The 22903-nt window shown below is 45.0% G+C and overlaps 1 protein-coding gene across 1 annotated transcript in view; it reads left to right on the forward strand.

Moving 5' to 3' along the window:
- The first annotated feature begins 227 nt into the window (after positions 1 to 227).
- LOC126419745 (homeobox protein Hox-A13-like) overlaps positions 228 to 22903 on the forward strand; it is a 55683-nt gene continuing 33007 nt past the window's right edge. Inside the window, exons 1-2 of the mRNA XM_050086922.1 lie at positions 228 to 514; positions 16171 to 16336. Coding sequence (XP_049942879.1) covers positions 228 to 514; positions 16171 to 16336 — 453 coding nt within the window. The remainder of the gene's footprint in view (positions 515 to 16170; positions 16337 to 22903) is intronic.

A 22903-nucleotide genomic window follows, 5' to 3' on the forward strand; every position in this document is an offset into this window, starting at 1 on the left:
ATTTTATTTCGTAATTTCCTTACAAACTACCACGTACCGCGACCCTTTCTTTAGCCTTCCCAAAACTTGACGGAGTGTTGTCCGCTTTGCCTCACTGTGGTCGCGGTGTTACGTTCTCTCTCTTCGATCGCGCGACTCTCGATGAACTTTGGACGTACGGCCACGAGCAGCCGTGTCTGCCGCGCTTAACCTCTTATCGGACGGAGCTGAGTGCGCGTAACTGGCGAATGCCTGAGGCCCGTGGCGCGCCAGCTGTGAGTACGGCACACGCTGGACAGCGTTGCATCAGCCCAGCAGCGGCAGCGGCAGCAGCAGCCGCGGCAGCCAGCCTCGGGCGCGCCGCTGGTCGGGTCGCCCCGGCTGATGAAACGGACGCCCAGGGAGTCCCTGCCAGTTGCGTCAGCCCGGCCCTGCACACCGCACCGACCTCGGAGGTCGGCGCGCGCAGGAATGCGGGCCGCGACGTCGGCGGCCGCGGCTCGCCTCCTCAGCCGCGCTGCGCTGCGCTGCGCTGGTCAGGGCGCGGCCGGGCCCTGCCGCGCCGGCCTTGTCCGTCGCCAACAGAAGCCACGTGGCACGCCCCAGTGCGGCGTCGGGCCTCCTCCTGCCCGGCGTAGTGCAGCCAGTCGGCGTGCCACCAACCCAACAACTGGTTGAAAGTCCCTTGCAGGAACATTACGCCATGCTGCCTCTATAGCGGTCCATAATTGAGAAGTATTGCCGACGCAGGATTTTGCAAACGGACTGACCTCTCAATTACGTCCCGTAAATTTTCCATAGCATTCGTGGATGGCCAAACCATTCGCTCGAATTGTCTTCAAACCAGCCGCAAATAATTGTGGCCCGGTGATATCACATCGTTGTTTGACTAAATAAAGTCCATGAATGGCTGCACGTGGTCTCCAAGTAGGCAAGCGCAAACATTTCCAGACAAAGATCGGTTCAGTTAGACTAGAGGACTCAGTCCATTCCTTGTCAACAAAACACACACCAATATCGACCCACCACCACATAGCACAGTACCTCTCTCGTAACTTGACTCTGAGGCCTCATGGGCTCTGCTCCACTCTCAGCTCTTACCAACTGAAAGTGTAGGTTATTTTGCCAGGCCACTGTATTCCAGTCGTTTAGGGTGCAACCCATATCGTCAAGAGCCCAGGAGAAGCGCTGCAGCTGATGTCCTCTCCTCTCATATAGCTTATTAATGTCAAATTTCACTGCGCTTTCCTAACGGCTACGTTCGTCGCACGTCTAACAATGATTTCTGCGGTTACTTCACGCAATGTTGCTTGTCTGTTAACAATGAAAATTCTACGCAAACGCCGCAGCTGTCGGTCGTTAAGAGAAGGCCCTTGGCCGCTGCGTTGCCCGTGCTGAGAGATAATGTCTGAGATGTGCTACTTTCCGCGTACTCATGATACCGTTCATCTCTGAACACTGAATTCCCTAACAATTTCCGAAATGTAACATCCCATGCGTCTGGATCCAACTACCGTTTCGTCTTCAAAGTCTGTTAATTGCCGTCGTGCGGGCATAATGAAGTAGGAAACCGTTTCACATGAATCACCTGAGTAGAAACGAGAGCTCCGTCAACGTACTGTCCTTCAACACTTTGTCTACGCGACACTCGCCCCATCTGTATGTGTGCATATCGCTCTCCCACGGCTTTTATCTCCGCAGTACACATCTGCTCCTACAGCTACAAACATACACTGTAAACAACTCTGAAGAGCTTGGAAGAGGGTACTTAGCACGCTACTAAACATTCATTCTTTCATTCATTCATTCATCTTATTCTACGTTCCATAGAAAGGGAACCTTCAAGGAGTTGCGTCGTGTCCACGCATATGTCAATAAAACACGAAAATATCGTATATCTTCATCCGTAGACTGCATTATAAACAAAATGTCAGAAATATTATATATAGATGGCGTATAGATCTATAAAATACAAAAATATAAACTTAATGAGTATACTACTTTACCACTGGAATATCAGAAATATTTTGCATAGGTGGTGTTGAGCAGCCTTAATAAAGGTCAGCAATATACAGGGTGCGGTGATTAAATCCGGACAAATTTAAATTTGAATTTCCCTCTTTATCCCAGTTCCGCAGGAGGTCGAGATTGGCGTTCTTGACAGCCATGGGCTTCTAGTAAACAGCCAGAACCTCAAAATGGCGGATATGTTGCGGACAAGTGCGGAGTATAACCGAAGAGCCGCGATTATCGAGAGTCTTCGCGCTGGACGTTCGCCCACTGAAATAGTTCGATTCTTCTGCTACACGAGATCAACTGCTTACGATATTGTGCCCAAGTACAATGCTTTGGAGAACTCTGGGGAAGGCTCCACTAACCCGGCGAGGAAACCTCATTCGAGGAAACACGTATCACGAACTGCGGCAGTTATCTAAAAGGCTCAGGTGCTGATTTAGGAGGGCCCGGTGCAATCGCTGAGGAAATTGGCATCAGTGTTGAATGTCAGCTACCGAACAATGCGTCGGATCGCCATTTAGTCCAAAACTGGCTCTGGGATAACGCTGAGGTCTTAACTGGAGTCCCTCATGTCCTGTTGTTAGCATCTTCCTTCAACTCTCTCTAAGCTCATCCTCTTCTAATGTCCAGTATTTCAATTGTCTTCCTACCACTTCCTCTCATTTCATCCACTTTTTCCTCTATAATTCATTATTGCTGACAATTCCTCCGCAACATATGTCCCTGCCAAGGGTATTTTTTTTCTTTTCAGGTGACTTCTTTCTCTATTTTCTTTGTTACATCTTCATTCTTAGGTCTTCCAGTCTATTTCCCCTTAATCATTCTTCTCCATAGTCACATTTCAAACATTTCGAAATATCTCTAGTTTTAACTCCCCATAGTTCACTGTTGTACAACACTACAGTCCAGACACAATATTTAGCAGATCTTCTCCTCAGCTCCATTGGAATTCTTCTACATGTTACTAACTGCTTCACCTTTCCAAATACACTCGTTTCCATAGATATCCTCTACCCCATTTCTTCTGTACGGATACAAAAAATATTTTACTTGATTTATCTTTCGTATGTCTAGGAAATGTTAACTCGAACTTCCTTCTTGTTTATTTTTGTCACTTTTTTCTTTTTTACTTTTATCATCATTCCACACTCTGTTGCTCTTCTTCAAATACTGTTCAACGCTTGCTGTAGCTGCTGTTCTAATTCCGGCAGCACTGCTTGTAAGGTGCCAGACATATAACACACCTTCCATTGAATTCCTGAAACAATTGCAGGTAAACCGATATGTCACATGATATAGTCACGTGAACATGGACGAATTTTATTCATAGGCAAATTGAATTAATAAGTCGACGTTTCGTGAATATAAACCACTAACACTAGGAACTGCACGCAAGTAAATTCGCAGACCTGATCTATGAGACGCAGTTCTGAGGAATGGAGAATTTTCGACAGCAACGCCCATCACATGTTCAGCCGAAACCTTCACAGCGGGACACCAAGCGGACACAATGCAAACCCCGTAGCCACTGTGCAGGCCGCTGGCAAAAGCCGCCCTTGTCCCTGTTTTTAATGTTGACCCTTTGGAAAGCCTTTCTGCAGGAACACGGCTGGAGATGGCAGACAGGCGTATGGAGAAAAAAAAAACACTCAAAACTTTGGTGACTCACTGTAGCCACCTGTGTTTAAACTCACGTGGAAAAAAACTGTTTGTCTCGGCATTACGTAGCACAAGTTAAACTCTGCCCTACAAAAGAAACGACGACTTTGATAGGCTACAGAAAGTCCAGTCGGTAGCTCTGATTGGCCAGAACGAAAGAGCGTGGCCACCACCTTTCATAAAGGCATAGTGCAGACAGAAAAATTCGCTCTTCTCTTGCAGCAAATCATTGAATGACCAAGGCGACTCCCGCCAAGCTGAGACGATTGTGAGAATAATTATGTGAACACTTAATCACAGGCTCGTCTTAACTCTTAAGGAGTCTGCAATGTCTTCCAGTACAGAGAATTGCAACGAGCACTGACAGTTGCGAGCGGTTTGAGGGCAACGACGTACACGATGTTCCAGCCAAATAGCGTGTACCATGCCCATATACTTACTCAGGGAATAACTAGAAGTCTCGCCTTCACCGAGGACGTACGAAACGTACCAGACTGGTGTTCAACAGTCGAGAGAGATTTGGAACAGATCCTCAGGTTCACAGCTTAGCAGCCACTGCCGCCGCCGAGGAAACGTAAACACGTGCGCTGGCGCTACGCCAGCAAGTGATATTCGATAGACATTCAGAACTCCGGACGTCTCTGTCTCCCTTACTTTTTTTTGTACGTTCAACCATGACCTGCAGTTAAACATATTTCACGATTGTCAAGCTCAATTGAAAGGAAAACGCACGATATATCCGATCTACAGAAAAGTATTGATCCGCTCCTGCAGAATGCATTATAATCTGAAGTTGCTGAACTGTTTTAATTGTACAATTATATTTGCAGTTATATTTACGTACCCTATACAGCCCCCATTAATTTTTGGGTGTTTAAATTGTGCATTTTAGCTTAATTAGCATCTCTGGCCCCAACTGCATTTAATTTGAAACTTCCTGGCAGATTAAAACTGTGTGCCCGACCGAGACTCGAACTCGGGACCTTTGCCTTTCGCGGGCAAGTGCTCTACCAACTGAGCTACCGAAGCACGACTCACGGCCGGTACTCACAGCTTTACTTCTGCCAGTACCTTGTCTCCTACCTTCCAAACTTCACAGAAGCTCTCCTGCGAACCTTGCAGAACTAGCGCTCCTGAAAGAAAGGATATTGCGGAGACATGGCTTAGCCACAGCCTTGGGGATGTTTCCAGAATGAGATTTTCACTCTGCAGCGGAGTGTGCGCTGATATGAAACTTCCTGGCAGATTAAAACTGTGTGCCCGACCGAGACTCGAACCCGAGTTCGAGTCTCGGTCGGGCACACAGTTTTAATCTGCCAGGAAGTTTCATATCAGCGCACACTCCGCTGCAAAGTGAAAATCTCATTCTACATTTAATTTGTTTGTATTTAATCGACCCCCGACATGTTCATCAACCATTTTGCTATTAAAGAACCTTAAAATAGTTAGGAATTTCGCTTCAGAGCTGTGAACACCCAATATCAATATTTCACCATCCTGTATATATTGTAATTATGATTTCTATGTCATAAAATCATACTTAGAGTAAAAATAAACCTTAATAACGAAAATCTAAGACATTCATTTTTTGGTAACATACAGTTACACCTACACCCAAACACTAATATCTGTTAGCGATAACATTTCCTTTACAGGGAGTGTAGTGAGACCGACTTTGACATCATTGTCTGAGTGCATCGTTGTCCATACTGCTGCACTCTTCTGAACAGTGCATGGTGAGCTAATATCTTCCTACCTTCAGGCCGCTGGTTCAACACAAATTCCTAAAACACTCACACAGCGTCCTTGTGCAGCTGTGGTAGAAAGATACATCACAACCCGTCTCACACACATTGATTCATCATTCGTATAGTTAACAATTTTTATCCTTTCTCCTCCAATGCCTCTTCCATGCCCTAGAGCCTTACATATCAGTTCATCCTGATGTGTGTTGAATAGCTTCGGTGACACTGAGCATCCTTGCCTTACACTCCTTTCAGTGTGCATCTCTATCATATCCTCATTCCCTAAGCTGTCAAATTTTGCTTTGTATACATCTCCTTCATTAAACTTCTATTTTTCCACTCTGTACCCACATCTTTTAATATTCTCAGCAGTATACCCCAGTTGTCTCTACCAAAAGGCTTCTCCCAGTCTATGAAACTAATATCCACCTCATTGTTCATTTCTATCTTTCTTCCTCCAATTACCCTCAGTCAATCTGTATGAACTCTTGTTCCTCTATCTTTTTTATGAACTTGAACTCCTCTTCCCCTCTATTTTCCTCAATTTTATTTTCAATTCTCCTTGTCATGACTCTCATTTAACCCTTTTATTTCTATTTCGACAATCTATTTGGGTTTCAATCTGACCATATGTACTAAAAGAGATCAACTGCACAGGGTATTAACAAAAAGGTATTCTATGTTTTGAGGCTTAGTACAATTGTTCAAAGCAATACCAAAACATCTAATAAATATGGGATCTAAAATACCTTAAGAGCTATGGGCACTTCTTCATCTTCAGTACTGTGAAGCATATTTCTTCTACTCCAAGGTTTTTGCTTTTACGAACGACCTACAGAATACAGTAGACAAATGAGGATACACTCCTCTGTTACTGCCAATGGATACAGCACGCAGTGAACGAACACCTGTTAGTGTTGTTAAGAGTAAACAGTATTCACAGTTCTGGGTGAGTACAGCTAGCGCATACGTTAGTTCTAATGCAATCACTTTGTGTTTTGGTGAGTTTGTGAAATGCTTTCATATTGTATTTTCATCTTTGCACTTACCACATAATTGAATCCTATTATTTCATATGGGGTATGGGAGATATGATATTAAGTTATGCTCCTGCAAATAGAAACAACCATTGAGCACATGTCCTGTATGACGAAATAACATCTCTGACTCAGGATATTGTCAGTAGAATCATTGAGATTTATTTTCCAGCAATTAGCAGACTGTATTCCCCTACCACCAACAACGGCTGGAAATATGTATCGTAAGTGATAGGTGATAGAACACCAGTCTATTTTCCCCGAAATGTGCGAGAACACCTCACAAAGGCTTTTAATGGGCAATGGATTGGTCCGAGAGGTCCATTTCGTTGGCCGGCTCGTTCCTCCCAAGCATAACTTAAAGAGATACTCTTTGGTTTCAATCGATTAGCCAAACTCGTAAAGACAACCAGTCTTGCTTGAAGCTAGAGCTCGCCGTAGGTAGCATTGTCAACGGGGTCGACTGAGGACCTTCGGCACAGAGCAGAGTGGAGGGTATAAATGAGAGGGTCACACGTTTTGGCGACAATGTACGTTGCAGATTCCTCGCCTTGGGACGTATGGTGGTGGGGTTTCGGATTCCATTAACAGCTCAGGAGTCGAATTTACACAGGAGGCGGCTACAAGGGTAGCAGAGGCTGTGTGGAAGGGACTGATCGCTTTTTTAGGGTCGAGGGTCACTGGAAGCTACAGAAAGAGCACCAGTCTCAAAGTATGCAGGAGAGGCACAGGGCGAGGGCAGACCCAGCAACGATTAGTATTGTAGTTTTCTGTTGTCGTCGCTGTGTTGGGAGAGAACCAGCGCTAATAGAAAGCACTGGGAAGCTCAAATCATTATAGGCACCGAGAGCCGGAGAAAATGACATAACGATGTTCAGAAATGATACATAAAATACGATAGGTGACAGAATGTTTGTTGCTGTTAGAAGTAGACTATCTTCTATCGAGATCGGAGTAGATAGTTCCTGTAAGTTAGTATGGGTACCGGTTATGCTTGGCAATCGGACGAAATTAGTAACTGGTTCCTTTTAGCTACCACCCAATTCCACCCAATCACTCATTTGCTGAAAATTTCACCTGAAATAGGTATACATTTATAGCGAGTGGTGACTTCAGTCTACCGTCGATATGTTGGCGAAAATACGTGTTCAAAGCCGCTGTTAGACATACAAGATCGCTTAAACTGAACTAAATGCTTTCTTCGAAAATGATTTTGAGCAGTTTGTTCATGAACCTACTCGACGTGTAAATAGCTGCGAAGACATACTCGATCTCCTAGCAACAAATAATCCGGTGGAAACAGCGAATATCAAAACTGGTACAGGAATTACTGGCCACAAGATCGTCGTGGCGAGACTGATCACTTCAACATGCAACTCTACCAAAAGTGTACGCAAAATATATCTATTTGAAGAAACAGATAAAAATTTGCTTGGTGCCTTCCTAAAAGCCAGTCTCCATTCCTTCCAAACTAACTACAGTATCTAAGTGTAGGCCAGACGTAGCTTAAATCCAAGGAAACAGTATACGTGGCGGTTGAGAGATTTATACGAAATAAATTAGTAAAACATTATACTAATTTTCCATGCTACACAAAACAATTCGGAACACTATTGCAGAAGCAACCAAAAAAGCATGCAAAATTTAAAAGGACACAAAATCTACAAGACTGGCGATGCTTTACTAAAACTTGTAGCTTACTGGGGACTTCACTGAAAGATACTTTTAATAGCTCCCACAGGGAAATCTGACTGATAACCCAAAGAGATTCTGGTCGTATGTAAAGTACACCAAGGGTAGGACACAATCAGTGCATTCGCTCCACTATACCAATAGTGATATTACCCATGACTGTGAGATTAAAGCATAGTTGCATGGTTACTAATCACGGTTATCTGAAATTCCTTCTCCAAAGAAGACGAAGTAGATACTCCAGAATTTGAATCAAGAACAGCTGCCAACACAAGAACTTAGAAGTAGGTGTCATGGATATAGCGAAGCAGCTTAAATAATGTAGGCTAATCTTCCGGTCCACCTTGTATACCAATTAGGTTCCTTTGAGAATATATTGTTACAATAGCGTCATACAGAGCAATCATATGCAACCTCTCATTCGACGAAAGATCCATACCTAAAGACTGGAAACTAGCACAGGTCACACCAACGCTGATAAAATACCGCCATACATAGCAATCGTATACAACCGCTCATTCGACAAAAGATCTCTAACTAAAGACCGGAAACTTGCACAGGTCACACCAATACTCGAGAAAGGAAATAGAAGTAATCTGATGAGTTGCAGACCCATATTACTGACGCCGGTTTGCAGCAAAATTTTTGAACATATACTGTGTTTGAACATCTATGAATTAACTCGAAGAAAACGATCTATTGGCACATATTCAGAGCGGATTTGCAAGACATTGTTCTCGTGAAACACTATTAGCTCTTTATTGCCCGACGAGGACAGCGCTATCGACAGCGGATGTCATATTGATTCCATATCTATAGATTTCCTGAAGGCTCTTGACACCGTTCCTCATAAGACAATTGTGTCTATCAGTATTGTCTCAGCTGTGCTGGTTTCCTGTCATTAATGTTACAGTCTATAGTAATCAACAGAAGGTCAGGGAGTAGAGCGTAAATGATGTTTGGCAATCCCCAAGCAAGTGTTACAGGACCTCTGCTGTTCCTAATCTATATTTAATTTTGGTTGCATGATAGATCACATAAATTTGAAGGCTGTCAGTTCGACTTGCAAAACCCTAAGTGTGAGAGAGAAATGTGACATTTATTTGAATCTGAGATTAATCGAGAATCAGACGCACCCTTGAGACCCAGTATTAAATTTAGTGGGCCGAACCGATATACTAAAGCTTTAAATGACCGGCCCTAGCGAAAACTCTGAAGGTGCAGAATCGATATAATATTATCATTGGTTATGATAATGAACTCACGATTTAAATAACACTATCGTTTATTATCAACCACATACCAATCTTAATGCAGTAAAACATAGTTATCATGACAAGAATGATACAAAGATGTTCTCTACTTTATGCTCTGCTAACCGATACCACGAGATCAAAAGTTACTGATGGAAGTGGAATTGCATCAAATCGCGGATCTAACTCCATGAGACAGGCACAATAGCTTTACTATGATCATCTCGGTGATAGTTTGTGTGGAACCAACGCCAGCAGGTCCTACAGAACTTAGGAAATTTCACAACGAAGCTTGTCTTCCCGCCAACACTATGCATCCATCAACCCAAAAATGGTTCAAATGGCTCTGATCACTATGGGACTTCTCTGAGGTCATCAGTCCCCTAGAACTTAGCACTACTTAAACCTAACTAAGCTAAGGACATCACATTCATCCACGTCCGAGGCGGGATTCGAACCTGGGACCGTAGCATTCCACCAATCCTCTAAGAAGTTCCCAGCGCCGCCCAATGGCATAATTGTTTCATACGCAAGATTTCGCGCCAAAATAGGCCGCAACGCCAACAAGGCAATGAATCGCATTTATTCCGCTCTTTTCTAAAAGGCTTGCTCACACGTGTTACGTCTGTATGACATCAGAGCTAACACAACAATAGGTGATCATTCTGCCGTAAACTAGCCTCACATTATAGGTCATGTGAAAATGTAAAAAGCTCGATAGGAGGCTAGTAGTCAATTTTGCTGCACCATCTGTCCACAAAGTAGATCAGGACTGTTTTCGTATTTTTAGGAACGCCAGATGTTTATCTTCATAAGCATGTCACTTCACGTGCTCGCAACAACTACCTCCCACTGGTAGAGCTCCGCAACTTGTTGGAATGAAGGTCTCTCTATTTTGGCCACCTGCTGACTGTCATCACTCGACGATGGCTTGTCTGCCAGCACTCCGCTCAAGTTACTTTCGTCCTCACCTCCAATTCTTCCTTCTTCTGGGAGGGGCCAAAGGTGTAGCCCCATGGCTCGTTTCGTTGGGTCTTACAATATGACTTTAATCTCATTTTCACAGCACTCTCCACTTCTAAAGTAAGCCCAGGAAGTGGGCACCAAGCTAGATTATAAGAAAATTAAGAAAGAGAAGTGAACTGATCACATCATATCACTGTGATAACACGTATGCTGTCAAGGTAATTCAACTCCTCTCCGCGTACATAACCAAAGAAACATGAAGAATGAAAAAGACTCGCAGAAGGACTTGCCACATTACACACTAAATACCTACGATTTATAATTGTCAATGACTTAAGTTGGAATTATCACACAGATAATCTTGGGAGGAAGACAGACCAAAGACTATATTTTATTGGCAGTACAGCTAGAAGCTGCAACAGGTCCTCTGCTGGATTACTGCTGTGTGGTGTGGGACCCTCACCAGACAGTGTTGATGGAGGACATCGAAAAAGTCCAAAGAACTGTAAGGTGTCAGGCAAATCCAACACCTTCCATGAAAACCCTGACATGATAAGCAAATCCAGTAGTATGTCACATAGCTCCGAATAAATCGTGACATTAAATTAACCAAAGTAATACGAGTAACGAGTGAGCAAATGGAATACCACAGACTAACACAAGAATGCCTAAATGCATGTCATACCTTCCCACCGTGAGACAGATGCAGTTCCGAGGGGAGAAACGACAACAGAAGCCGAGAGCAGAACCGTGTTAAGCTGGAAGACCCTACGATAAAGGGACGGACGGACACCCACGTCGCCAGCTAACCGCTAGGACCACACCACCAGCAAGTTTTAGCGTGAGACTTTTTCGCGTCACTGTTACGGTGCAAACTTCAAAAAAATTGCCCCACCACGAAAAGTATAACGTTTCTCATTGGATGGACAGAATTTTTGTAGGCGGAGCTTAAGGTTAACATTGAGACCCTGATTGGTCAGATGAAAACACAGCCAGATAGTTTTTTTTTAAACCAACTTCTGTAAATTGTAGTAAGGAGAAGTTAGGGGAGAGTTGCTTCGGAGACAGCGAGGTGAGCGGAGCTGTGCTGCCCGCCGCCCCCTGACGAACACCAACAAGGTAATGAACGCATGCGATGCCGCATAACAGCGCATAAAGCTTCACTCAGAACTGCAGAAGTCTCATCTGTTACACCCCCTTTTTGCGTAATACAAGTGTCGATCGTCAATTAAAGCTCATGGTGTTCACTGTTGTGTCTAGACAAGACAGCCTAGACACAATGAGAGGAAGCCGAAAGGCACGCGCTTAAACTCACGCAGGCTGGCGAGAGGTCTGAAACAGGATATGTAATGAATGCTATAAAGAAAGATACATAGCTTCTGGAATACTTAACTTTAATCCACATTTGTAGAACATCGCTCTTGATGATACATGCTTCACAATATTAATTATCAACTGAATACGGCGCCTTGTTAGGTCGTAGCAAATGTAGCTGAAGGCTATGCTAACTATCGTCTCGGCAAATGAGAGCGTATTTGTCAGTGAACCATTGCTATGAACGTCGGCTGTACAACTGGGGCGAGTGCCAGTACATTTCTCTAGACCTGCCGTGTGGTGGCGCTCGGTCTGCTATCACTGACAGTGGCGACACGTGGGTCCGACGTATACTAATGGACCGCGGCCGATTTAAAGGCTACCACCTAGCAAGTGTGGTGTCTGGTGGTGACACCACATTCACATTTGCCACTTGAAGTAAAAATCTGAAATACGATGATTTTTCTGTTATATAGTTATTGAGAAGCCACATCAGCCACTGTAATTTACAAGTTAGATAAGCAATTTTAGATAATTGAGGGTCACTGTAGACCTTTTTGATAGTTTTCTCTTTTGTGAAACTTAATTTAAACCTAGATTATAGATATGATATGGCATAGGTCATCCTTCGATCCATTGTAGAACTTGGAAACCCATTCAGGGAATATTCGTTCACGTTTTTGTTGAACGCAGTTGGTTTTTACCATCCTGTATTAAAACATTTCCTTTTATCAATAGCGCAATTTATAAACAATGTTTTGTGAGTAGAATAAAATTTCCAATGGTAAACTTAACTGCTTTTTCGACGTTATTTTACCAGCTAACTAAAAATGGGAAAGCCTTGAACCCCTTCCACTAAATTTAATTACTATTAAGATTCTTTTACAGGGAGTGCAGTGGAGCTGACGCTGAAATCATTAAGTATTTGGTTACATCATCGCTAGTCTCACTGAACTCTTCTGAATTCTACATGTCATATGTGGTCTGACGTCTCCTTACCAGCAACAGGTCCCAGGTTCAAACTAGTCAATTCCCTAAAAAACACGCTCAGAGCGTCGTTGCGCGAAAGTGGTAGGGAGACACGATATAGAACAAATAGACACCACGCAGAATGTTAGAGAAGGACAACTCGTATTTTCTCTAAACAGTGGATAGCTGTCACGGATGTGATACGCAAGTTGATGGGATAATCATTAAAACAAAGGCGTTTTTCGTTGCAGCTTGGTCTTTTCAAGATATTTCAATGACCGAGTTTCTGCTCTGAAAGTGAAGATATTTTATTGTCTCCAACCTATAAAGGGAGAAGTGATTACTGTAATGAAATTAGATAAACCAGAGCTCGCGCAGAAAGGTTTAGTTGTTCATTTTTCCCATGCGCTGTTTGAGAGTTTTGAGTGGAATGGTAGAGAAACAGTCTGAAGTTGGTTCGAAGAAACCTCTGCTAGCGACAGTGTGTAAATATAGATATAGATGGAAGCACATGCACACATCGTGTTTAATAAATTTATTATTATTAATTCCTTGGATTCTTAGTTGTGATGACAGTGAAAATATGTGGTGTATGAGTACTCCGTTTATGATGTAGAAACACGATGATAACGCATCGCAATTCCTACCAGTGCATCAGTGACCGACTTGAAATTTTTCACAGAGTGTATGATACCTAATATAATGGACAGAAGCATACCTTACTATGAATGGAGACCATATTGAGCAACTTGAGCAATGGCTCACCGGTACAGGTAGTACGTAACAGTCAGCAGGTTACGTGAGAATCTCTACTGTTTCATGATAACAGAATAATGTGCTCTAATTTGTATACTCATTTGTTTCCTGCATTCTGTCGATCGTTCATAATAGGAGCGAGCTAGCAGTAGGAGCGATGTGTGTCAAAGTATCGAAGGTCAACAAGTGCTCACGCACCTTAATATGTGCGTTTTTGAACCCCTTGTTTACTGGACATGTTGTCTTGATCTGCTCCATACTACGACTTTACCACTACCACCAAAATATGAAATATTTTGTAACACCCTTAGAGCAGGTGCATACAATAACTGTACATAATTCCACATAAAACAAATGTTCTCACGTAGTCATAAATCACACACTGAGTGTCAATTAAGTAAAGAATGTAGTTAAAAAAGAAGCATTTGTCGTTGCATTTTACAATAATTGCAAATAATTAATCTAAATCTTGAGATGCTCCAGTTTGGTAGGAACTACTGCAACTGCTCAAAGACCTTATGTTACAGGTTCTTGGTATTCTAAACGTATTTACTGTCGATATATTCTGATCACCACAAGTCCAGAGTGCCATGTTGCTCTAAAATTAGATGAGCCATCGCAGGAGCTAAGACAGCAGTAGCCATATGACCTCATGAAAACGTTGGTGGTCGGAATACATCAAAATTCAAAATGTTTGAAATATCTTATGCCTGTAACATAGGGTCACTGGGCAGCTGTGGCACGATACAAGGCAGTAGAGTTATTCCAAGCTTATTGATAGTTGATACTGGAAGTGTTACAGTGTTCGTGAATAGCAGTTACACCAAAGTGAAGATTTTGCTTCATCATTACAGTTGTGAAATGTACAGTTAAATATGTCTTCTGTAACAAAAGTGTGCAACAGAATTAACGGATCACTTTATCGAAACCCCCTTATTTTCAGCCACTGCGACGTTTAAGTTTTGGCAACGGCGCCTGCAACATCGACATCGGCCTCTACGGTACTTCAGACAACATGGTTTCGACATATGTGAGAAAAAGGCCACAGGTGAGAAGTTCACGTGACGTGTGAGGTTTCACCACAGTTCTGCTCAGTGCCGCCCTGTGTGCGTCGCATGGTAGGAAGGAGGTGGCAGTGCGACGAGTGACAGGGTGGCGCTCTCGACACTGCTGGCGCCCTCGGACGCTGTGGAGCCGCATCCCCGTTAAACCTGGTCTCACCCCTTTGCTGCACAGCGCAACTGCACCTTTTGCACTCGTGTACAGGGCCCGTTCAACAACACGTGACAACATTTGAACTTGATCCGAAGTAGCAAAGAGTGCTTGTGCGACATTGACACATGCACGAATAAAACAGTAAAGGTAGCACCTATCAACCTTTTTTTGAGCACCTTAAAAATGTTCCCGTCCAGACAGAAGGCACGACAGGTGCTTGCAGACAGCGCACACTGCTGCAGTTCCGCTGTTACACCGCTGCTGTCGCCCCTGATAGTAGACTACACGGAATTGAGGACTGTCGAAGGGTTTGTCGGTCTGTAAGCGAGTAGAACTTCGTCACGGGTTTTGTCTCTACAGCAACATTTTTAAAACTCTCAGTAAAGTAGGATGGGCGCCACCGACCGTTTTGCCGAAATGGGGGATCTTAGAGGGAGCCTTTCCCATTTAACTCACGCACCTGTCGATGCTTCGCCTCCCCGTGATCACGCCACATGAGGAGACAAGATAGCAGCATGTGAAGGCATAAGCATTCTTTGCTGTTTCGGATCACCTTCAAATTTCATCGAATGGAGCTGAACAGTCCCTAGTTCTTCCAACTTGTACACGAGAGTAAAAATTTCTTTCGTATTGGTCCCCAAATGGGTGAGATCACGTTCGGTGGGGACACAGCCTCAGAGAAGGATAGAAACGCCTGAGAGGGTGCGCGGTGCCAAAGACGGTGAAGAACGTCTTGCTGTTCCCCATCTCACTGCGAACTGTCGACTGCGATCGCGAAATGTGTGGGAGTCAACGCCTCAGGGGTCATTCAGGCCCTCTATGCCACCCTCACGAGGCCCTTCCCTGTCGATTCTGTGCGGCTGTGTGTCTGCAATGTTTCCATCGGCCACTCGTATAGGAACCGTCTGACTTCAACTCTGTGTGTCTCGGTTCTAATATCCATCCCAAAGGCATGAAAACAGGGTGTGAAATGTGGTTAAGAGGGGCTGTGACAACCTTCACATCGACAGAACTCCTCTCCTGACGCGTCCGCGATGGCGTTAGGCAGAATTGCAGGGAAGTTTGGTGCCAATGTGACGTTACTAACTCACCCTACACGGGACATGAACTTCCCCGCTCTGGCCTTTTCCTGGACACCCCGCTGTTTGAGCCGCCGTCGTCCCCCAGGGAAACGTCGCAGGGCACCTCGCTCTTGCATCATTACAGACGAGGGTTGGGGGCACGTTTGAGCCAAATTTCAAACTTAAGTGTCGCAATGGGAAGGAGTTACGGTATTTAGAAAAAGTGATCCTGTAATACTGTTGCGCTGTGTATATTCTTTGCAAATTAATGTCGCACTCTGTATGTAATCCTTGTATAATCTACGAGAAATATTGGTTGAGGCACTATTTACAACCGAAACGGAGAGGCGACCGAGTTCAGGGACGCCACTGAGCTTGACGGAGATGAGTGCATTTTTGAACTTGACGAAGTGCGCGTTGTACAGTACGAGCAGTCAGTGACCGACTCTATCGGACTACGAGGCGCACGAGTGCAGCGCAGCGGTTGATTGCCGCGACTGGACGGCAGGCATGATGCAATGCCGGGGCCCGCCACGCCAGGGGCCCAGAGCTGGCTGAGCGGGCCCGCCGCGAGGCCGGCCCCCGCTGCCACGCCGCTGGCCGGGCAGACACAGCCGCCAGCTGGCTCGTGCCCATTCTCCGTGGCGGGACCGACGTGTCGGCCGTGTCGAGTGGTATGCGGTCTCTAGCTCAGGGCAAGGAGAGATGGCCAAGCTGTCAGCAAGTGGCTGGAGCGAACCGTGGTTTGAACACTACAGTGATTTACTGGGCGTGATGCTGCTGCAGGTAGTGTGCCCTTCCCTTCCTCTAAACTCAGAACTGAGGTATCCAGGCAGCTACACGAATACCAGATCCCGTCACGAAGACACTGACATCCTCAAGCGTACCTTCGACAAACACGGCTCCTTATCTCGAGCTTCCCGTGGAGCTGGAAGACTTAAACCCCACAAGAGATTCCCGAAAAAGGATGCCTCGCCACTCTAGGTGGTATCGTGAATGTTTATTATTACTTCGAAATTTTTCCTCAGTGTTCGAGTGCAGTCTGTTGTGGTCTACGTGTCGAGGAGGATCGCTACTCTAGCACAGGTAGTTTGCTCCCGTGAAGCGGAGTGACCCACAAGTCGCTACGGATTGCTTTGAACAGGCACTGAAGAGCGAGGGAGGGAATTCACTTGCTGGCTGGAGGCCGTTGCTGTAGCGTCAGTCCGAGACTGGACGCTGTCCCCGGCTCCGGCTTTCATGTGGCTATGACGCTGCAAGGGCGATTGTATGCAGTACACTGACGTCACAAAAGTCATGAGATAACTCATATCATCGTGTCGGATCTCCTTTTGACCGGCATAGTGGAGCTAATCGAAGTGGCATGGACTCAACAACTCGCTGGGTGTCCTCTGAGCCATGTTACTTCTATAACCGTCGCTTATTGCAAAAGTGTTGTCGTTGTAGAATTTTGTGCACGAACTGGCCTTTTGATTACTTCCCATAAATATTTGATGCGATTCATGTCGGGCGATCTACGTGATCAAATCATTCCCTCGACATGTCCAAAATGTTCTTCAAATCAATCACGAACAATTGTAGCCCGGTGACACGGCGCACCGTTGTTTGCGAACACCAAGTCCATGAATAGTTGCAAATGGCCTCCAAGTAACCGAACTTCACCACTTCCAGTCAATGATCGGTTCATTTGGACCAGACAACGCAGTCCGTTTTATGTAAAAACTGGCCACACCTTTATGGACCCTCCACCTGCTTGCACAGCGCCTTGTTCACAATCTGGGTTCGTGTCTTCGTGTGGTCTGCGTCACACTCGAAACCTACCGTCACCTCTTACCGACTGAAATCAGATCTAATCTGACTGGGACACGGTTTTCCAGTCCAACCGATATGGCCACGAGCCCAGGACAGGCGCTGCAGGTGTTAGCAGAGGCACTCACGTCCGTCGTCAGCTGCCATCGTCCACTGACGCCAAATATCGCTACACAGTCCTAACGTAACCGTTCGTCGTACATCCAACATTGCTTTCTGTTGTTGTTTCATGCATATTGCTTGTCTGTTAGCACTGACAATTCTACGCAAACACCGGTGCTCTCTGTCGTTAAATAAAGGCTGCCGGCTACTGCGTTGTCAAAAAAATGGTTCAAATGGCTCTGAGCACTATGGGACTTAACATCTATGGTCATCAGTCCCCTAGAACTTAGAACTACTTAAACCTAACTAACCTAAGGACAGCACACAACACCCAGCCATCACGAGGCAGAGAAAATCCCTGACCCCGCCGGGAATCGAACCCGGGAACCTGGGCGTGGGAAGCGAGAACGCTACCGCACGACCACGAGATGCGGGCTACTGCGTTGTCCGTGGTGAGAAGTAAGACCTGAAATTCGGTATTCTTGGCACTGTCGGACATTGTGGATCTCTGAATATTGAATTGCTAACGTTTTTTTTAAAATTGAAGGTCCCATGTCTGCAGCTCCAGCTATCATTTCGCGTTAATACCCGTCGAGTGGTCACAATCCCGTCGGAAACCTTTCCGCATGAATCATCTGACTACAAATGCACTGCCCCGTTTAAATCTTGCGAGCGCGATGCTACCGCCGTCTGGGTACGTGCATATTGCTGTCCCACAACATCTGCCATCACAGCCCATCCTTAAGCCCAGAGTTAATGGTTCAAATGGTTCAAATGGCTCTGAGCACTATGGGACTTAACATCTGTAGTCATCAGTCCCCTAGAACTTAGAACTACTTAAACCTAACCAACCTAAGGACATCGCACACATCCATGCCCGAGGCAGGATTCGAACCTGCGACCGTAGCAGTCGCGCGGTTCCGGACTGAGCGCCTAGAACCTCTAGACCACCGCGGCCGGCCCCAGAGTTAATGAAGTTACGCCTTATTATAAACAAATTCAACGATTTTGTAACGCTATCTGACTTTGGAAATGAATAACAAACTATAACAGTACATCACACTTACAACGCAACTAATAAAAGGCACCTATATATTTCGTAATGGAACAGCAATCACTCATATGATCCTCTAAAAATTACGAGAGAGTAGTAGTGACCAGCTTAGAGTTGCACACTGTCCATTCGAGATCTTAGCCCACGGTTGTCATTCTTAGATATGGAAATGCCTAACTGCTGCTAACATTTTTCCACGCTATTTGAATAATGAACTGTCTCGAATGAACCAAATACACATGAGCTGTTAAGGACTGTTGAACACACCAGTGAAGCTCGATGTGCAAGCTCCACTATGTGATGTAAAGTATCTGGACACCCCATAAACATACGTTTTTCATATTATGTGCATTGTGCTGACAACTACTGCCAGGTACTAAATATCAGCGTACTCAGCAGTCATTAGACATCGTGAGAGAGCAGAATCGGGCGCCCCGCGGAACTCACGAACTTCGAACGTGGTCAGGTGATTAGGTGTCACTTTTGTCATACGTCTGTACGCGAGTTATCCACACTGCTAAACATCCCTAGGTCCACTGTTTCCGAAGTGATACTGAAGAGGAAACATGAACGGACACGTACAGCACAGAAGCGTACAGGCCGACCTCGTCTGTTGACTGACAAAGACCGCCGACAGCTGAAGAGGGTCGTAATGTGTAATAGGCAGACATCTATCGAGACCAGCACACAGGAATTCCAAACTGCACAAGGATCTATTGCATGTACCATAACAGCTAGGCAGGAGGTGAGAAAACTTGGATTTCATTGTCGAGCGGCTGTTCATAAGCCACACATCACGCCGGTAAATCCCAAACGACGACTCGCTTGGTGTAAGCAGCATAAACATTGGACGATTGAACAGTGGAAAATGTGTGGAGTGACGATCCGATTGCAGGGTGGACATCATCTGCCAGAGTGTGGAGTGCCAACAGTAGAATTCGGAGGCGATGGTGTTATGGTGTGGTCGTGTTTTTCGTGGAGGGGACGTGCACCCCGTGTTGGTTTTCGTAGCACTATCACAGCACAGGCATACATTGATGTCTTAATCACCTTATTGCTTCCCACTGTTAAAGATAAATTCGGGGTTGGCGATTGTATCTTTCAACACGATCGAGCACCTGTTCATAATGCACGGCCTGTGGTGGAGTGGTTACACGACAATAACATCCCTGTAATGGACTGGCCTGCACAGAGTCCTGAGCCGAATCCTATAGAACACTTCTGGGATGTTTTGGAACGCCCACTTCGTACCAGGCCTTACTGACCGACATCGATACCTCTCCTCAATGAAGCACTCCGTGAAAACGGGCTGCCATTCCCCAAGAAACCTTCCAGCACCTGATTGAACGTATGCCTGTGAGAGTGGAAGCCGTCATCAAGGCTGAGCGTGGGCCAACACCATACTGAATTGCTGCACTACCGATGGAGGGCACCCCGAACTTGTAAGTCATTTTCATCCAAGTGTACGGATACTTTTGACCACATAGTCTATTTCATGGAACACGAACACACTCTTTACGGAAAATGTGCCACAGCAATTCTGCGCTCAGCAGTCGATGCGAAAACTGACCTTCATGACTGAAATTTTAAGTCCAGATAGCGGAATATGTTATATTATTAATTTGGAGAAACTATGCGAAATGCGATTTACCTCATCAACTGCACAACAAAAGCTGCATTAGGAATATACATAACTATACAAAAAAATACCTTAAGTTGAAATGAGTAACAACAAATGCAAGTAAATTATGTATTTTGATTTCTGGTTTGGTAAGCAGAGGATATAAGTCACTTGGCTTTCAAGATATACTTGGGATATAGGTCGAGAATTTCAGTAATCACACAGATCCAAATTTATATGCATCACTCCCAGCAAAACTTAGAATGACGTAAACTTTAGGTCAGAATGACAAAATTCAGTCTATAATGCTTCGAACTGCAAGTCCAAAACACGATGCAGCAACCAGCTTCAGGCTCACGGAAAACACAAAGACGCTGATCTTTTGCAACACCTCACGCCAGATTACCAACACCTTTCCTATCAGCAGCAACTGGGAATGTATGGACGGCTCTCAGCAAACCTCCCGACTGCTGCCACCGTATCTGTGCTGCATCGACCCTCCCCAGGTTTCCTGGAACAAAACGTGTTTCAAACTTGATGGTGATTTAGACCCAATCAGCCGTCGGCCAGGTCAGACTGGCTGGGAGCACGCCGAAAGCACCGAAGGTAACAGGCTTCCGTCGCAACGTCTCAGAGGCGCACAAATCGAACAATCTACACTGCGTATCGATACTGGTTACGGTGCACATTCGCAAAAGTTAGGAAACACCAGTTTCCAAGTTACAGAAAGCAAAACTATCAAGAAACTGAAAGTGCCCTTTAACAAGAAACTTTCATCGTAAGCCTTCTCCTGTCTCTCCATATTATTCGGACTTCGTTCGGACAGCAAAACTACGAGTACTGCTTTGCTCGATGACTTTGATTGGCTAATGAGCTCGCATTCCAATTCGGGTACGCTCAAGTATATTCCAAATACAAGACTATAAGAAATGGAGTTCAAATAATTCTCCAGTTTAACCAAAAGTGCTTAGAGATGCGTGAATTGTGGCCGGAAACCACTAGTCTGGCACATTAGCCGGTCTCCAAACGACTACCTTGCCCTACAGAAGACGCGAGAGCCTGAGATGGAAAATTTGGAGGAACCGGAACCGTATCGGAATGGGCGCAGCGCCAGCGAAGGCAAATCTGACCAAGTGCAGCTTTATAGATGAACATGGTGACAGAACTAACTCTGTCGAACATCAGGATGTGGAACATGTCCTGACCTGTCCTAGATGTCCAGTAAATTCACCATCATGAATTATGACAGAGAAGCAAAGAATAATCCATTTCTGGCCTGAAAACTTTTGATCTCCAGAGCTGAAAAGGACAAAGAAAAGTAAATGCAAGGGAACTTAAGTTTCACGTGGGCTGAAAACGATGGTGCAACTTAGAACGTTTCCAATCAAAAAGTCATTGCTAGAGATGAAACAGGTGACAGAAAAAATCTTAAAACGAAACGGGCAGTTAAAGTCTGACATCTACACAGTTCTTCATTTTTTTAAATTTTACCACTATGTTTGTTTAACGTGGGAATTCATAACCAGCACTAAGCATTTGTCATCCTCATCCACCAAGACCACCACCAAAGTAAGCCTCGGACCTACTATTACATAGGTGTCTGGTTTATTCAGAGCAATACGTTGGACGTTACTAACTTTGGTAACTTTCTCACTGTCTCTCAAATCTTAGCAATTACTGTAGTAATAAAACCTGATTCTGTCATTAGTAGGAAAATATCGGGTTGGCAAAAAACTCCGCAGCGCTTTTCCATGAGCTTAATAAACACAACAGATACGCGTAACACGGACTTTGGTGATCAACAACATATTCTCCTTCACTACTTACAACAGTCTGCCAACGCTCGAATAACTTTACGACTCCTCAGTTACAGAAATCAAGTAGTTTTGAGAAGAACTTGTCGAGCCACCTTCGGAGCGCACATTCATCCGGAAAGGAAGTTCCTTGAAGGTTGTTCGACAGGGAGCAGGAAAGTGAAAATGTGAGGGTGCAAGAGCAGGTGGACAAGGTCGGTACGTGATGACATCCCAGTCCAACGCCTGTATACTGGTCTTTTTGTTACCGTGCAGCGGCCTCGCCTCACGCAGCCTCCCAGGTCGTTGTTCATGGACCGCGTCTGCAATGCGTCTCATTTGTTGATAATAAACGTCAGCAGTGATGGTTACACTTGGGGGAAGTAATTCACTCTACGCCGCACCGTCACTTCCGCTACATGTATAACATTATCTTTTGTGGATTTGCACAGGTCTTTCTACCGGGAGTTGCTACCTTGTGTACGCTCAGTCATTCCCTTCTTTCCCTTGTGTTACCATATAGGCACTATTTCCCGTCACCAGCAACGATACGGGATACGTGTGGTCGGCGTTGTTCACGAGTCGATTGATGACGAGCAAGCAGAGATTTTTGTGATTTTGGCTTACAGCACGCGGTACCCATAATCCGTTTCTTTTTTAGCCTTCCCCATTGCATGAAAATGTCTTTGCCAGTTCTAGACTACACTGGCGTGCATCATTGTGGATTACTGCGTTAAAACGATCTTCATCAAACGCCGAAGTTCTCCCTGAACGTGGAGAGTCACTAATGTCGAAACGATCCTCCTTACAACGAACAAACCAGTTCCTTGCCGTGCTCTGTCCAATGCAATTACCATCATAC

Source organism: Schistocerca serialis, chromosome 9, assembly GCF_023864345.2.
Source record: "Schistocerca serialis cubense isolate TAMUIC-IGC-003099 chromosome 9, iqSchSeri2.2, whole genome shotgun sequence".
Classification (NCBI taxonomy): Eukaryota; Metazoa; Arthropoda; class Insecta; order Orthoptera; family Acrididae; genus Schistocerca; species Schistocerca serialis.